The sequence below is a fragment of the Halyomorpha halys genome, unplaced genomic scaffold, assembly GCF_000696795.3.
Source record: "Halyomorpha halys isolate HHAL.00 unplaced genomic scaffold, Hhal_1.1 Scaffold497.1, whole genome shotgun sequence".
NCBI lineage: Eukaryota > Metazoa > Arthropoda > Insecta > Hemiptera > Pentatomidae > Halyomorpha > Halyomorpha halys.
In genome coordinates, this window is record NW_027113287.1 from 141,460 (window position 1) to 156,951 (window position 15,492).

Below are 15,492 nucleotides of genomic sequence, written 5' to 3' on the forward strand. Positions count from 1 at the left end.
ATAATAATAATAAAAAAAAAACTCTCTTAAAATATATACAAACAAAAGAATAGACAAGATGAACATAATAAAACTATCTGTATGAATAATAAAATAACATAATGATAAAATAATATATACAATATTTTGAGTGTTTATTAACAGTTTAGGGATCCGTTCGTTACTAAGTATGTCCCACATCCTTATTTGCCGCAATGCTATAACCCGAACTGTATTTATCGGGTTCAGCTCTCAATAACAATCATATTGTGGTTACATTAAGTATCTATTTTCATAATTATCTACTATTTTCGGAAGAAATATAATAAAAAACAAATGTATTGTTTACATTTACGTAAATATTTTTTTTAAATAAGTGCTTCATAAAAAAATAAACTTTCTTCATTGAAAAAGACAATAAAGGTGCAACGAATGAATTTTCCTGAAGCAACGTTCTCAGAACGGTTAGTAGCCATTGTAAAAATGACATTACAAGATAAGCTTCGAGAATTAGTTGCTCAATCCAGTCGCCAGTCGTGAAAGAATGTTTGTCGTTCAAAATGTCATGGTGAAGTCTGTGCCATCTTTACAAATATGGTCCCTAACTCCTCAGACAAATTAAAATTAATTAATATTTTATCGAAGTATAATATTTCCGATATTTTATCAAAGTATAATATTTCCGATATTTTATCAAAGTATAATATTTCCAATATTTTATCAAAGTATAATATTTCCAATATTTTATCAAAGAATAATATTTCCAATATTTTATCAAAGTATAATATTTGCAATATTTTATCAAAGTATAATATTTCCAATATTTTATCAAAGTCGCCAAATATATTTTGTCCTGATTTGTTCTTAACTCATTTATTATTATGTTTATTTTTCCTTTCTCGACTTTTATTTAATCTTAACTTAGTTCTTTATATTCCGTATTTTAGTATGTTAAATTTGGTTTTCTCAAATCTACTTTTCGGTTTTTGCGTTTTATGTACATTTTTAACCTTATAACTTGCGTAGTTTTTTATATTCTTATCATTGATTATTTTATAATTAATACTATTTTAACGCCACAACCCCTGATGAAGACCTGAAACTCAGGTCGAAACGTCGGCATAAGATAAATAAATATGGTTTTGTTTATTTATGCTGTTCTTTGCTGACCGCATCCCCCGACAAACTTCTCCAAGCACTATTCTACGGTTAACTATCTACACCTCATAAATCTATTGTAAATGTTTAACTTTTAATTTTAAATATTTATTACATTTCGAATATTAAAAAAAGTAATGATTTTAAGTAGTATGTAGTTTATTTCTGTTGATAACCAAAGTTGTTGATAAAGTTAATTCTTTAATCTCGAGGGTCCACTCATCTTGAAATTCCCGGGCTCCTACTTGGCCAACCCAGAATGGAAAACCAACGCATAGTACGCAAGCCCAAGAGGAGAAAAAGTCATTAAATTTTTTATTACTTTAAGGAAATTAAACTATGTAGAATTACTAGTGAAAATTAATGAGTCTGCCAAATATAGTTAAGGAGAATGAAAAATGGCAGCTGTTTCAAGAGGTTAAACAAAATTAATTTTTTATTATGAGCTCTATATCTGTAAAACTACCAACGAAACTATACAACCTAAGAGAACATCGTTTAAAGTAAAGTAAATTTGTTAAAATATAAGCCCTGATAGAGCTATTTACATTCAATAGTTTTCGAGGTATAGATTTTTAAATAGCAATATTTCATAAAAAAAATGCACTGAAAAAGTTAGTGAATTCATTTTGAGAAATCTGCATCTCAATTCGACTTACAGATGTCTATTATCACTCCAATTGAAGCCAGTTTAATGTACTATAAAGTAGTTTAAAACGTTTACCGTAGAAGTAGTATATTTCATGATATTTGACACGTTATCTTCATAGGAGTATATTATATTATATTAACAAAAATAATGATAAATACTATCAGGTTTCAGTAGACACTAAGATGAATGAATCGTTTCGGTTTTCGTACCATCTCTGTTATTATTACACACTACTAAAAAATAGTTAAAATACTATTTTAACTTTTTGTGAAAAATAAAATTTGGTGCAATTTACAACCTTGAATTTAAAAAAAAAAATCGAAGGAAATTAATACTGACTTTTTTTTTCTTTTTTTTTTCAAAAATAACGAAAAGTACTAAAAATGTTTTTGAAGGCTTAATAATATTAATTTTTTTTTTATTAATATTAATAAAACGAAAACAAAAAAAATGATTTAACATAGATTTAATAAATTGTTAACTCCATAGACTCCAAAAATGCTTGTGATTCACTCTATTGGCATTTTGAATTATGTTTTGATAGACCTTGTACAAAGAAATGCTTTGATCTAATTCAAATACTCGTGAGAGATATAGTTTTAATTATTTATTTAACCTGTGAGAACGTTGAAAGGTTTACACAATGGCGTTTTTTAGTTGTTTTTAAACCAAAATAAGTTATTGCTTGAATAACCTCAATTATAACCATAAATCCAATTGTGTTAGAACTGATCTTGTGGATTCGGGCTCTGTCAGTGTTCCGTAAATGGACGTATATTAGGCAGCGACGGTATCGGGATCGAACCTTTTAGTCCAAGAACCTAAGAAAAGAAAAAAGAAATTTATTTCATCTTATTTAAGTCCTATAAGAGCAGTTTACTTTCAAAAAGTTCCCGAGATACAGTTTTTGAAAAAGCTACATCTGAAGTGAGTGAAGTTATCTTGGCAAATATCATTGAAATTAATACTCCTACGAACGACGTACGAATTTATGAAACAATTATCCTTCCCAGTGTTCGTTATGGATGCGAAACTTAGACTCTTAAATTTAGGGAACAGCAGCGCCTTAAGGTTTTTTTGAAAATAAAGTATTATGTAAAATATTCGGACCAAAAAAAAAGATGAATTCTGAAGTAATTTAGAAGGCTACACAATGCTGACTTAAGGGGATTGCACCCGGTAAATATAATTCAGGTACATATACTTATTATGTTTATTATTACATACATTATTTAATTAATTTGCATTCAGGTATATTTACTCGCATTGCGGCGAGTTAGATGGGACGGGACGCTCTACAAACAATCGTTTCAGGATTTCGGAATCGATGTTTTCGATTGTCCATCTATCAGTCCGAATATCAATCCGATTGAAAATTTGTGGAGAACCATGGCTAGAGAAGTCTACGACCAACAGAAGCCAGAAATCTAAAATATTGTTGATTCCGCGCGGCATCATTTTCTTTTTTTTTTTTTTAATAATTAATTTATTGTTATTTACAACTGTATACACATATATACAACAAGTAAATTTGCTGTAGGTGACACAGTGACATGATAAAAACATGTGGAGAATCTACCCACTGGTAGAACTCCAATAACATTTCTAGAGGAGAAGATCTCGGGGCCATCTTCTTTTCAGACGCCTAGGAGGATTATTAGGTAATAAAGGAGAAGCCAGGTTAGAAACAAGTGGATTTGGGTGGTTGAGAAGTTTATTATGGAAGGAACGGTATCTGGTTCTGGCCAAATCGGCAACATATGGAACATTGAGGTCCTGATGGATGACTTGATTGGTGACAAAGTAAGGAGTATTAAGGATTTTACGAAGGATTTTGGACTGTAAGGATTGGATTCTGGAGGAATTTGATGGTTTAGTGGAGCCCCAAAGCTCAACTCCGTATGTCCAGATAGGCCTTATAATAGTCATGTAGATCAGTCTTTTGTAATGGATTGGCAATTTAGACCGTTTGTCTAGTAAATGCTGCAATAGTCGGAATCTACGAGCAGTTTCTTGTCTTTTTAGTCTTGTATGAGGATTCCATGTCAGTCGTTTGTCGGGATGTAGTTCTCCGCCGGTTCGAATCCAGCTTTTGGGATTTTTTTCATTAGGTAGCGGTCCCACAAAATGAAAAACTTGACCCCCCCACCATGGTTAGAATAGGTTGGTCACCTGTTGATAACTAGGCTAACATCACCTTCGCTGTAGATTCCCTTAAAAATCCCTATAATGTTAATAAACACTGAACCGACGGGTAAATGTCCCAGGGGTAGACCGAAACGTAGATGGGAGGATTGTGTTAAGATAGATTTAGCAGATTTGGGTTTGGTGGGGCTTCATTAGACTGACGTATGTAGAGAACTTTGTGGTATCGGCTTTGAACCGTTTCGCTTAGCCTCTATCATATTATATCTATATGGTATTACACCAAGAAGTAAAAATAGAAGTAAAATTATTATTTTCCTTGAGAGATTGTGACGTCGTCCCCGTACCATCAAACAGTATTCGTTATACGGGTAAGTTTTAAAAGTAAGTAAGATTGGCGTGTCTAAAGTCTATTGATGTGCGGGATTAGGGATTACGCTGATTCTTAGTCTTAGCTAATTCTAATATCGGTGTACGTAATATTTTTATTACCTTCTTACATGGATAATTTAATAGCTTAACAAGGAGTGCGGAGAGGACAATTATTTGTAAATATTGGGAACTTGGCCCCGAGGACTAACAATAACGAATCGACTAGCTACGAAAGGTATGGGTCGGCCATGATGAAACGGAAGGGAGCTTATTAAATATTATCAGAGGAGGTAGCGCAACGTAACGACATGTTCCGCCGCCAGGGGTCATCTGCCACAGGATCAACATTCAGGGGTCCTCGAACCCGAGGAGTGTATTGTGTTCGCTACTTTATCAAAGTCTATTGTACTTTACCCACAATAAAACAAAAGGGCTCTGCAACTAACTTCAAAACATATCTTCCTCCTCTGTGAACAATTGTCGGAGAGGTGCTTTTGATCCTTTGATTTCATTCAACTGTTTAGTCCAAGAGCCAGGAGAAAAAAAAGAAATAATTTCATCCTATTTTTTAATAGTTTTATGAAAACCATATATAGTTACTAGTCAAAATTGATGTCTCCTAAGCATAGTTATGGAGAATAAAAAATGGCGACTGTTTCAAAACGTTACAAGGTATTATTTTTTCACCAAGAGCTCCCTTGAGAGAAATGCTTTATTGATAGTAAGGAATGCTGCCAAAATTCAGTGGGTCACTATAATACACAGCTTACTGATCTATCTTAAAATACAATACAAATAAATAATATAAACGAAATACAAAATTACATTAAATTTTTATTGTTTTGTTTTGTATTTATTCCTTCTTCCTTTGTATTTTTTTTCCTCTTTGTTATGTTTAGTTATTAACACTGTATATTTAATCCTCTGATTATACCCCACTTTGGCATATCTCATATTCCTCTTTTTCTGTGACAGTTCATAAATATTGACTTTACTACATAAGTTCTATTTTAAATTTATGGGCTCTTTTAAAATTGATATTTTCAGTGACCGCACATAAAGAAATAATTTTAAAAAAGTTGTAAATAACTAGAATTATTGAAACGAATTCAAATAAAATAGCAATAGTTAATATATTTGACACCAAATAAATAGGTTAAAAACTAATAAATAAATTTCAAAGAGATAAAAAAAGGTTAAAACAAATAAGTTAATGATGAATTAATAGATAAGTACTCAACTAATTTCCAAGCAGTTGATAATGTATAAGCCCAGGGTGTTTAGAATAATATTTTGGCCAAGATCACAATCTCACTAATGCTAAAACTTTTTTATTATAAAAGCAATTTCCATAACATTTGCATCCATTTTTATTTCTGTGGCGGTTACACAAAATGAAAACTTGGCTCCCCTCTATGGCTAGAATAGAGAACCTACCCGTATGTCAGAAGTGTCTAGGATAGGGGTCATAAAAAAAAGTTGCTTACCATGCTACATTCAAATTCACAAGAAGCACCTTCCATGTCTTCATTTTCTTTTAATCTAAGATTCAGCATGCGAATTCATGGTATAAATTTGAAACTGCTTAACTATATTTTTTTCCGAAAAAGGCAATTCATATATTTATATAATAAATATATCTATTAATTTATCATTAACTTATTTGTTTTAACCTTTTTTTATCTCTTTGAAATTTATTTATTAGTTTTTATCCTATTTATTTGGTGTCAAATATATTAACTATTCCTATTTTATTTGAATTCGTTTCAACATTACTAGTTATTTACAACATTTTTTAAAATTATTTCTTTATGTGCGGTCACTGAAAATATCAATTTTAAAAGAGCCCATAAATTTAAAATAGAACTTATGTAGTAAAGTCAATATTTATGAACTGTCACAGAAAAAGAGGAATATGAGATATGCCAAAGTGGGGTATAATGAGAGAATTAAATATACAGTGTTAATAACTAAACATAACAAAGAGGAAAAAAATACAAAGGAAGAAGGAATAAATACAAAATAAAACAATAAAAATTTAATGTAATTTTGTATTTCGTTTATATTATTTATTTGTATTGTCTTTTAAGATAGATCAGTAAGCTGTGTATTATAGTGACCCACTGAATTTTGGCAGCATTCCTTACTATCAATAAAGCATTTCTCTCAAGGGAGCTCTTGGTGAAAAAATAATACCAATGACTTAGTATAAGGCAATTCATATATTTATATAAGAAATATGGCAAATTACTATGAATATAAAACTTGATTGAATTAAGTAAGTTTTGATGGGTCAAGCGTAAATTTAAATTAAATCTGTACCACTACAACCCATGAAGGGTCATGGGTTCAGTACTTAGTAAAGAAGTACTGTTACTAGATCAACGGTTGTGCAAGGAGGTATTTGGTCAGAATCACTCTCGACCGCCAGATGGGTCAAGCGTGCACCACCTCAAAGAGGACTCTAAATAGTGTGGAGATAATTAATGACAAAAATATTCTCCTTTAATATTTCCACTGCACAATTATTTGTTTGAAAGCGCTGAAATTATTAGTATAGCTCGTAGACTCGATCAAGAATTATCTGATTTCTATTTGCAGTCGACTCTTCCTTTTGCAAGAACTATTACTGGAGCCAGAGAGGTAGAGATATGCGAAAACTAAGTGAAGGCCATTGCTCAAGTCGGCAGTCCTTCGAGGTAAAGAGGACATCCCCTCCAAGGGGATAACAGTCTCTGAGATTGATTCGTCCCAGTTCGACCTAGTTGATGCAGGTCTCTCTATCCTTCTCGCTGATTTCTTCTCGTCTTTTGGTCATAGTATGGCATCTGCCTCTTGAATATCTTTCTCATCCTGCGTTCTTCTCGTATGAGTTTAGTCTGACTGATGGTGAAATGGAAACAATTGATATATCTCAACTGACATAAATTAATGTGAATCTTGGACGTACTATCGGTCTCCTCACCCTTCTTAATCCTTGTAATATAAAAAAATATCGGCCGTACATTATCGGAGAAAAGCAGTAATTTTTTATTACTACGTTGCTTGATTCGAAAAAGTCTAATTTTGCGCCATTATTCTAACGCATATCTTACTCAATTCTCGATTTGCACTAAAAGTATAAATATACTCTAATTCTTATGTTCCTTATTGGTTGAGCCAGGAAATTAATGAAATATCAACGCATTAATCGTTATATCGATGGCTTACTTCACAGTAATGAGCAGTAGCTAACGACAATGAAACTAAATTTACGAACAATGCATTTAAAGATTTTCTCTTTTAGGGAATTTCAATTAATTTTCCTAAAAGAGAGTAAAATTATATTTTTCGTAAAGTTAGTTTCCATGTACTTAGTACTACTGTAAAGTAAGCCATCAGACGGATTAGGAACATTAAAGTCCGATATTCTTGGTATCTGAAACGTAAAATCCAAGAAATTGTTTTCCATTCTGGGTACATTTACTTCCTAGATGATAAAGCAAAATAAATTATTTAATTTTAGTAGGAAATGGGTAGCTCGAATAGAAAATAATTGGGTATTGGAAAACCATATATCTACCAGGAACATTTGAATAGACCACACAATGTGCATTGAGCTGCAGCAATCAAACTTCATTGCCAGAAAATATTCAAGGAAAAAGCATTAGAAATGTGAGTAATCTCGGTTATATAAATATAGTAGAAAATAAATTTGAACAGGTAGAGAGGTTTAAGTATTTAGATTCTACAGTAAATAGAAAAAACTAATTTATGATGAAATAAAGGTGGAAAATGCTTGTCATTTTTCAATTTCGAAATTTCCTAACTTGCGCGTTCTATCCAAAAACCTAAAAGTTCGAATTTACAAAACTATTGTTTTTCTACGGGTGCGAAACGTGATCTCTTACACTAAAGGAAGGACAGCGCCTTAAGGTTTTTGAAAATAATATATTGTGTAAAATATTCGGACCGAAACAGGATGAGTTTAGAAGAAATTTAGAAGGCTACACAACGCTGGATTGAGAGTAGTACATCCGGTAAATATGATGCAGGTTGTAGTATTGCGGTGAATAATATGGGTACTAAGTCCCACGACCTAAAGTACGATTATATATCGTAGTAACGAACGGATCCCTTAAAAGTAACAAGCACTGAACCGATGAATAAATTTCCAAGGGTTAGACCGAAACGTAGGTGGGATGATCTAATAGCTAATAGATTTGGGTTTGTATGGATGTATGAAAAGAGAGATCGGTGGTATCGGTATCGAACCTTCGGGTTCGCTGATCCTTCATTATTATTATAATATTACAAGGATAAAGGGATAATTAAATTACGTTTACTTTATGTAATTCTTCTTTGCCGTTTACTTAGGTTTATACCCCAATATTATTAGATATTTAGTGTATTGCGATTATTTTATTATTTTCTATCTAACTTTCTAGATTTAAACTAATAATCCGTATAAATTAAACTGTAGGATTCATGATCTTTAGTTTAACATGTTAAAAACTTATGTTAAATGGAGAAATAGTTCCTTATTTTACCATGTTAAAACAATATAACATATAACCATAGTGAAGAGTCTGTTACTAGGTCTGTTAAATGGAGAATAACGTCACGCAACAGACCAGCTGAGCTCGTTACCGTTTTGTTTGTTGTGTTAGGGTACTTAGTCGTAGTTTGTGTTTTTTTTTTTTTTCTTGTTCTTGTGTTTTGGACTTTTTAAAAAAGACAATCAGTAGCCAAACTTTTACTCTTCTACTTTTCAGTTATTTTGAAATAAATTACTGTAATCAAAACTTAGAAGTAAACAATAACATGAAGTTTTGCAAGAAAAGAATACTAAACAACTTGCTCAGAAAATCCGCTAGGAGCTCTTATTCATTTACCATTTAGTGACTTTAAATAGGGCTGATCACAATCCTATACTTAACATTCAACATGGTAAAACATTTTACATACAACACAATATCATGAATACCCATGTGTAGTTTGTGCTGAGTTCGATAGTCAAAATCAATTCTAGAATTAAATGTTTTACCCATATTAATTGATTTTGAATACTAATTGGTAGGCTCCTGACATTATCCATTGAATAAATGAGATAGAGCCTACAAAAGTAGGACTATAAAATAGGACAATTTGTCACCTTAATATATCTCCCTCATGAAATTCTTTCCATCAATCACTGTTTTATCGACTCAGATTGTTCTTTTCCGCACTGACTCGTGGATAGTTTTTTTGCCCAACAATAAATAAATCTTTATATACATAGTTGAAAAACCTATTCTTGGGCTATCAAACAACAAGGATAGTTCTGTTGTTATCACAAACTTTCAGCATAACTAATATTTTAAGCCGAGGTTCCTCGGTGATGATGATAGTGATAGACACCACAGCCACTAACATCGTGTTAAATGACTTTTGCTGTGGTATATCGGGGTTTTCTGACTAGTAGCACTATTAAACTATCTAAGAATGAAGGAAACTTTCAGGACAGAACCACATGGAACCTCGGGTTTAGTAATCCTCGAGCTGTTTGAGTTAAAATTTTCTATTTTAAGCATTAAAGCGTTGGAATAAAATTAAATAAATATTAGAATATTATTCTGGAAACTTCATTGAAATAGAATTTGAAAAAACATTATTTTTTCTTTAATTCAAAGATTTCAGCAAAACGATTTGTAACAAATAAAATATTAATAAAAATCCACTATTTATAATAATGGTGTTAATATTATATTAACTATAAATTAACTATTTATAATAATGAATCAAACATAACATGCCAAAGAAATTCAAATCTAATTCCTTGGCACGGCTGAAGTAGATGTAGATGGCGTTGGCTTCGTGACACAGCTGATGTAGACATTTTGCCTGATGTTGTTTATCATTATAGGTTATTGGTTTTAGTGACAGTGTTTTATAGTTATTGTATGCTACTTTTAAGTTAGTAGTGGTGTTTTACATTTTTGGTTGCAAACAGATTTACTCAAATTTGCGTTTGTTTCATGGTTTTTAATTACAGTGTTCTGCGTTAAGAAACAATTCGACGACCTTTTGTTTGACGCAATATCACATATACAATGATTATTGCCTTAAAACGGAATAGTTTAAAAACAATATATAACATTTTCGTTTTTGATTCGGAAAATATTGGATAGCATCAACTTTGTTCCAGAATTACTTCTAAAAATGTCTGGAGAAGAAGATTCTAGTATGTATTATTCTGATGAAGAGTGTGGATATGAGGAGTATTACCATATGGACGAATGTGATATTGAGGACAATGAATCAGGTGAACAAGACCCTGAACAGTTTTCTTTTGAATGTCTTTCTGATGCTGAGGTGGAGAGACTTCTGAATGAATCTGTTGAAGCTCTAAGTAACAATCTTGGAGTTACTCCTTCCCTTGCTAAAGTTATACTTCATACTAATGAATGGGTTGTATTACCATCAGCATTGGCTTACAAAAACAATGAGTGGATTCAATACTTGATGATGGGTGGTCAAAGTACCCAACAGAGCTTAGAACCCGTTGGCAGTAGACTCAGATGCCCTGTATGTTTAGTTCCTAGCCCACCAGACAAATTCAGTCATTTAGCCTGTTTACATCATTTTTGTAACGAATGTTGGGCAACTCATTTTGAAGTTCAAATTACTCAAGGAGTTAGTACTGGTATAAGTTGCATGGCTCAAGACTGTGGTCTTCTAGCTCCAGAAGACTTTGTTCTCTCTCTATTGAGTAGATTTTCTTTGCGTGAACGCTATCAAAAATTTGCGTTTAGTGACTATGTTAAATCTCATCCAGAACTGCGATTTTGCCCAGGACCAAATTGCAATGTTATTTTTCGTTCAAAAGAACCCAAAGCTAAACGAACAATTTGTATCAATTGCAAAACATCATTTTGTTTTAAATGTGGCATGGAATATCATGCTCCAACAGATTGCGTAACAATCAAGAAGTGGTTGACTAAGTGTGCTGATGATTCTGAAACAGCCAATTATATTTCAGCACACACCAAAGATTGCCCTCGCTGTCATATTTGTATTGAAAAGAATGGAGGTTGTAATCACATGCAATGCTATAATTGTAAACATGATTTTTGTTGGATGTGTCTAGGAGATTGGAAATCTCATGGTTCAGAATACTATGAGTGCTCCCGTTATAAGGAAAATCCCAATATTGTTAATGAATCAGTTCATGCTCAAGCTCGGGAAGCTTTGAAGAAATATTTACACTATTATGAACGCTGGGAAAATCATTCAAAAAGTTTAAAATTGGAAGCTGAAACATTGGAAAAAATTAAATGTAGGATAAATGCTAAAGTAATGAATTCTTCTGGCACATGGATAGATTGGCAGTATCTTGTCGATGCCGCTGGTCTTCTGGCAAAATGTCGTTACACACTGCAATATACTTATCCTTTTGCATACTATATGGAACCAGGGCCACGTAAAGAACTCTTTGAATATCAACAAGCTCAACTGGAAGCTGAAATTGAAAATTTATCTTGGAAAATTGAACGTGCAGAAACTACTGATCGTGGCGATTTAGAAAATCAGATAGATATTGCTGAAAAAAGGAGAACTACCCTTTTGAAAGATTTTCTTGATGTATGATTTTGATTTTCTGATTGAAATGCCATTTTTATATATCATATGGGCTTAAATCTTCTTACTATATTCTTCAGTATTTATAATTTAATGAGTTTTATTTATTTTTGGAAAGAAGACGATTTTATATATGTTCATTAACAATCAAAAATTTGCATTTCTGTTGCTTTTTTTTTTATTTTACTTTCTAAAAATTAAGGAGTTGAAGATTTTAGCCTATAATCTTAAATCATCACATATTAAAGGCCTGTTTTTGTTAATTATTCACATTGTGAGTAGCTTTTAAAGTGCACTGGCATGAAATGTGGTATGTGTTTTAAATAGAAATAATATATTCGCTAAGAGATTCTGAAACTGTCACTTCCTCATTTTTATTTATTTTATTTGTATTATGGTGTCTAGCAATATTATTAGTGGATTACTTATTGCAGGCCTATATTGTTATAACTTGTCTAGTATGTAGTCCATATTTCATAGAAGGCAAGTATTTATAACTGAATTGGCTTTATTTCTAGTGTATATATATACATATATAAGAATATTTAAAATTTTAAAACTAGCTAATAGTTCCTGTATATATTAAGTTATACATTGATTATGTGGCCTCTTCTTTTTCTTTGTTTTCATGTCATGGAACATCTGATAAATGTATATAGAATTATGTTTATTGACATGTATGCATTTATGTATTACGTTAATCAAAGAATGGAGGCTTCCATTGTACAGAGTATTTAACTTCTTTTTCTTGTTCTGTATATAAAAAAAATAAAATATAAATATTTACAATTGAATATTGTTGTTTTTTACTGTTTAAATAGAATAAATTAAGTTAAGTCTCAAAACACTCTTTATTATTTCTTTAGAAGTCCAGCATTTCGGCCATTCATAAGTAGCTTCTTACATACTACGTAGGCAATCTTACATACAAATTTATAACTTACATCAATAACTTTCAGGGTATTCTGTCCAGGTCATCAATTTCAACCAAATTACCCTATTTTGATGTTAAGTTGATCTGTAATTAAAAGTTTTAAAATTTAATGTGAAAAGTGGCGAAATAGGGTAATTTGAATGAAATTGATGACCTGGTCAGAATAGTCTGCAAAAAGTTTTTAAATTAGTGATGTGAGTTGTTAATTTGTATTTAAGATTGTCCTTCAATGTATTTAAGAGCAAATTGAGAAATCAAAATCTATACATGGAAAAGGTTATTACATACTAATCCCTAATATGGCATTAAGTTCCTAATTAGTGGCTACTAGTAGATCGGAAATCTCAATTTAATTTTTTTACATTTTTTCTTATTTCAAGGAATACCCTTATTACTTTCTCCTCTTTATTTTCTCATTGGATATGTTTTAGATAATTGTCCATCATATGGTCTACTCCTTAATCATTCATTTATATACATATACACATAAATGATTGACCGTAAGTAAGAAGGAGATAGTGGGGGCTGTAGTAAAGAAGGAAGAAAAAATTTTTATCAAATATTCTGGGCAGAAAATAAATAAATAGTTAACTATTTTTTAACAATTATATTAGAACAAATTAGATACTACAAGCCCTTTTCATTCATTTCTACATTTACTTAAGTTATGACTATATCACACTGCAAAACAATCATTTTAAGAAACAAACACAACGGGTTGCTTCAAGTACATAGCATATTAATCAGCCCTAGGATAAAATATTTATACTAACATTATTAATTAACAAAGTTCTAATAAAATATTAATTATAACATAAGTAATTAAAAAAATTATAATTAATATTTTTACTTTCTTGTTTCTCCATTATAAGTACATATCATAATAAATTGTATTCTATAACTATCGTACACTAATGTTTTTTTTTTCCTTTATAAGTTTGCTATTCCGACCAGTTTTTCCCTCTTTCTTGTTTTCTTCCTAACCTTATATTTTTGGGCCGCCCGTAGCTCTGGGATTAAGGCACAGTTTTACCAAGTTGATGTCTATTGGTGCCGGTTTGAATCCGGCCTGGGGTGTTGACTTTTTTCATTGAGTGGCAGTCCCAAAAAATGAAAAACTTTGACCCCCAATCATGGATAGGCAGTATAGGACTCCAGAGGGAGTCTTGGAAAAAAAAACCTATATTTTTAATTACCTTCCCATTCATCTCATATTTTTCTTTCCTAGGACTTAATACAAATTCTCAATGTATCATACAAATTTTATTTGCATTTATGGACTCATCAAATCTCTGTTAAAACTTTTGGTATGCACACATAAAAATAAAACAAATAAATAAAAATTTAGGAATAATTAAGAAAATAATAATAATCATAGCAATAAAGTTTCAAAAATAGATAAATAAAGTAGAAAACAAACAAATAATATTAAATATCCTCAGAGCTAATTTCCATGCAGGTGATGATGTATGATGCCCAAGGAGTCCAGAATATTTTTGCCCAAGATCGCAATACTAAATACCACTAACACAATGAAAAATCATAATCACTGACTTATATTTAACTGCTTATGAAAGAACATTAATAAGGGTTCTGTAATTTTACAAGGTTATGAGAATAAAGTGTAGCCAGCATGGAATCCATATAGACCAGTATTAGACTATAATACTGTGTTGTTAGAAAATATATTAAGATCTATTTTCCAAAATTTAAAAAAGCAAAGCTAATTTACAACATTATAAATGATTAGCACAATCAATTAAGGACGGAATTAGATTTTTGTAACGAGTTTGTTACAAAACAAACTCCAGGGGCAGAAACTTTAAAACAGACTTATACAGAATGCAAGTTACTATAGCGATCCTTTTTCCATTGAAAAAGATATATCGAGAGATTCATTTATCCCTTTTAAACGAGCGGTGTGATCTAATTACTGCAGCAATAATAATCGTATGAGCAGGAATTTAAGATTTTCTACTGCTGGACCTTATTTTGTTTTGTATACTAGAACCAGGTTTTTATTCAATTAAAGTAAAAAACAACTTTATATATAGTCCTTTTACTGTCTTGAGACTGGTTATTATTGTTTAAATAAAATAAACCGTAACCAAGTTAAGTTTCAAAATACTCTTCATAATTTTTTTTAAACTCCAATTTTGCCACTAATTAGGAACTTAATGCCATATTAGGGATTAGTATGTAATAACCTTTTCCATGTATAGATTTTGATTTCTCAATTTATGTTAAAATCAAAGTGGAGCTATAAAAATATTTTTATATGTATTTGGATTAAAATTATTAAGTTCATTATGTATTTGTTCCAATTGAATAATTTTTATATTGGTATGTTACCTTCTCTAAATGATAAATAGTTAGATTGAAGCATTTTTTTTTCTATTTTTTACATACATAATACATAATATTATTTGTTTTGAAATTATTAAACAAATTTTCAATGATGAACTTTCGTTCATTTGTCAAAGTAAAATATTCATTTAAACATTCATTATGAACATAAACACACTAACTTTATTATTACTAATCTAAGCTGCTTTTAAATTACAATTTTGTTGTATTAATCGTATGATAATATAAAAAATATTAACATAAAGACACACTCATACATATATCTATTTAAGTTAAAATTCCAGTT

The 15,492-nt window shown here is 30.8% G+C and overlaps 2 protein-coding genes across 2 annotated transcripts in view; both read left to right on the forward strand.

Moving 5' to 3' along the window:
* The window catches only part of kermit (PDZ domain-containing protein GIPC-like protein kermit), a 109,906-nt gene that overhangs the window by 85,445 nt on the left and 8,969 nt on the right, over nucleotides 1–15,492 (forward strand). The gene's annotated exons all lie outside the window — the stretch shown is intronic.
* ari-2 (E3 ubiquitin-protein ligase ari-2) lies at nucleotides 10,141–12,699 on the forward strand. Its single transcript, XM_014425150.3, has one exon. It carries the CDS (start codon nucleotides 10,487–10,489, stop codon nucleotides 11,912–11,914), a length of 1,428 nt encoding a protein of 475 aa, XP_014280636.1. The 5' UTR covers nucleotides 10,141–10,486; the 3' UTR covers nucleotides 11,915–12,699.

Excerpts from the sequence above, each read along its gene's own strand:
- ari-2 (XM_014425150.3), top strand. The coding sequence starts at position 10,487 with ATGTCTGGAGAAGAAGATTCTAGTATGTATTATTCTGATGAAGAGTGT.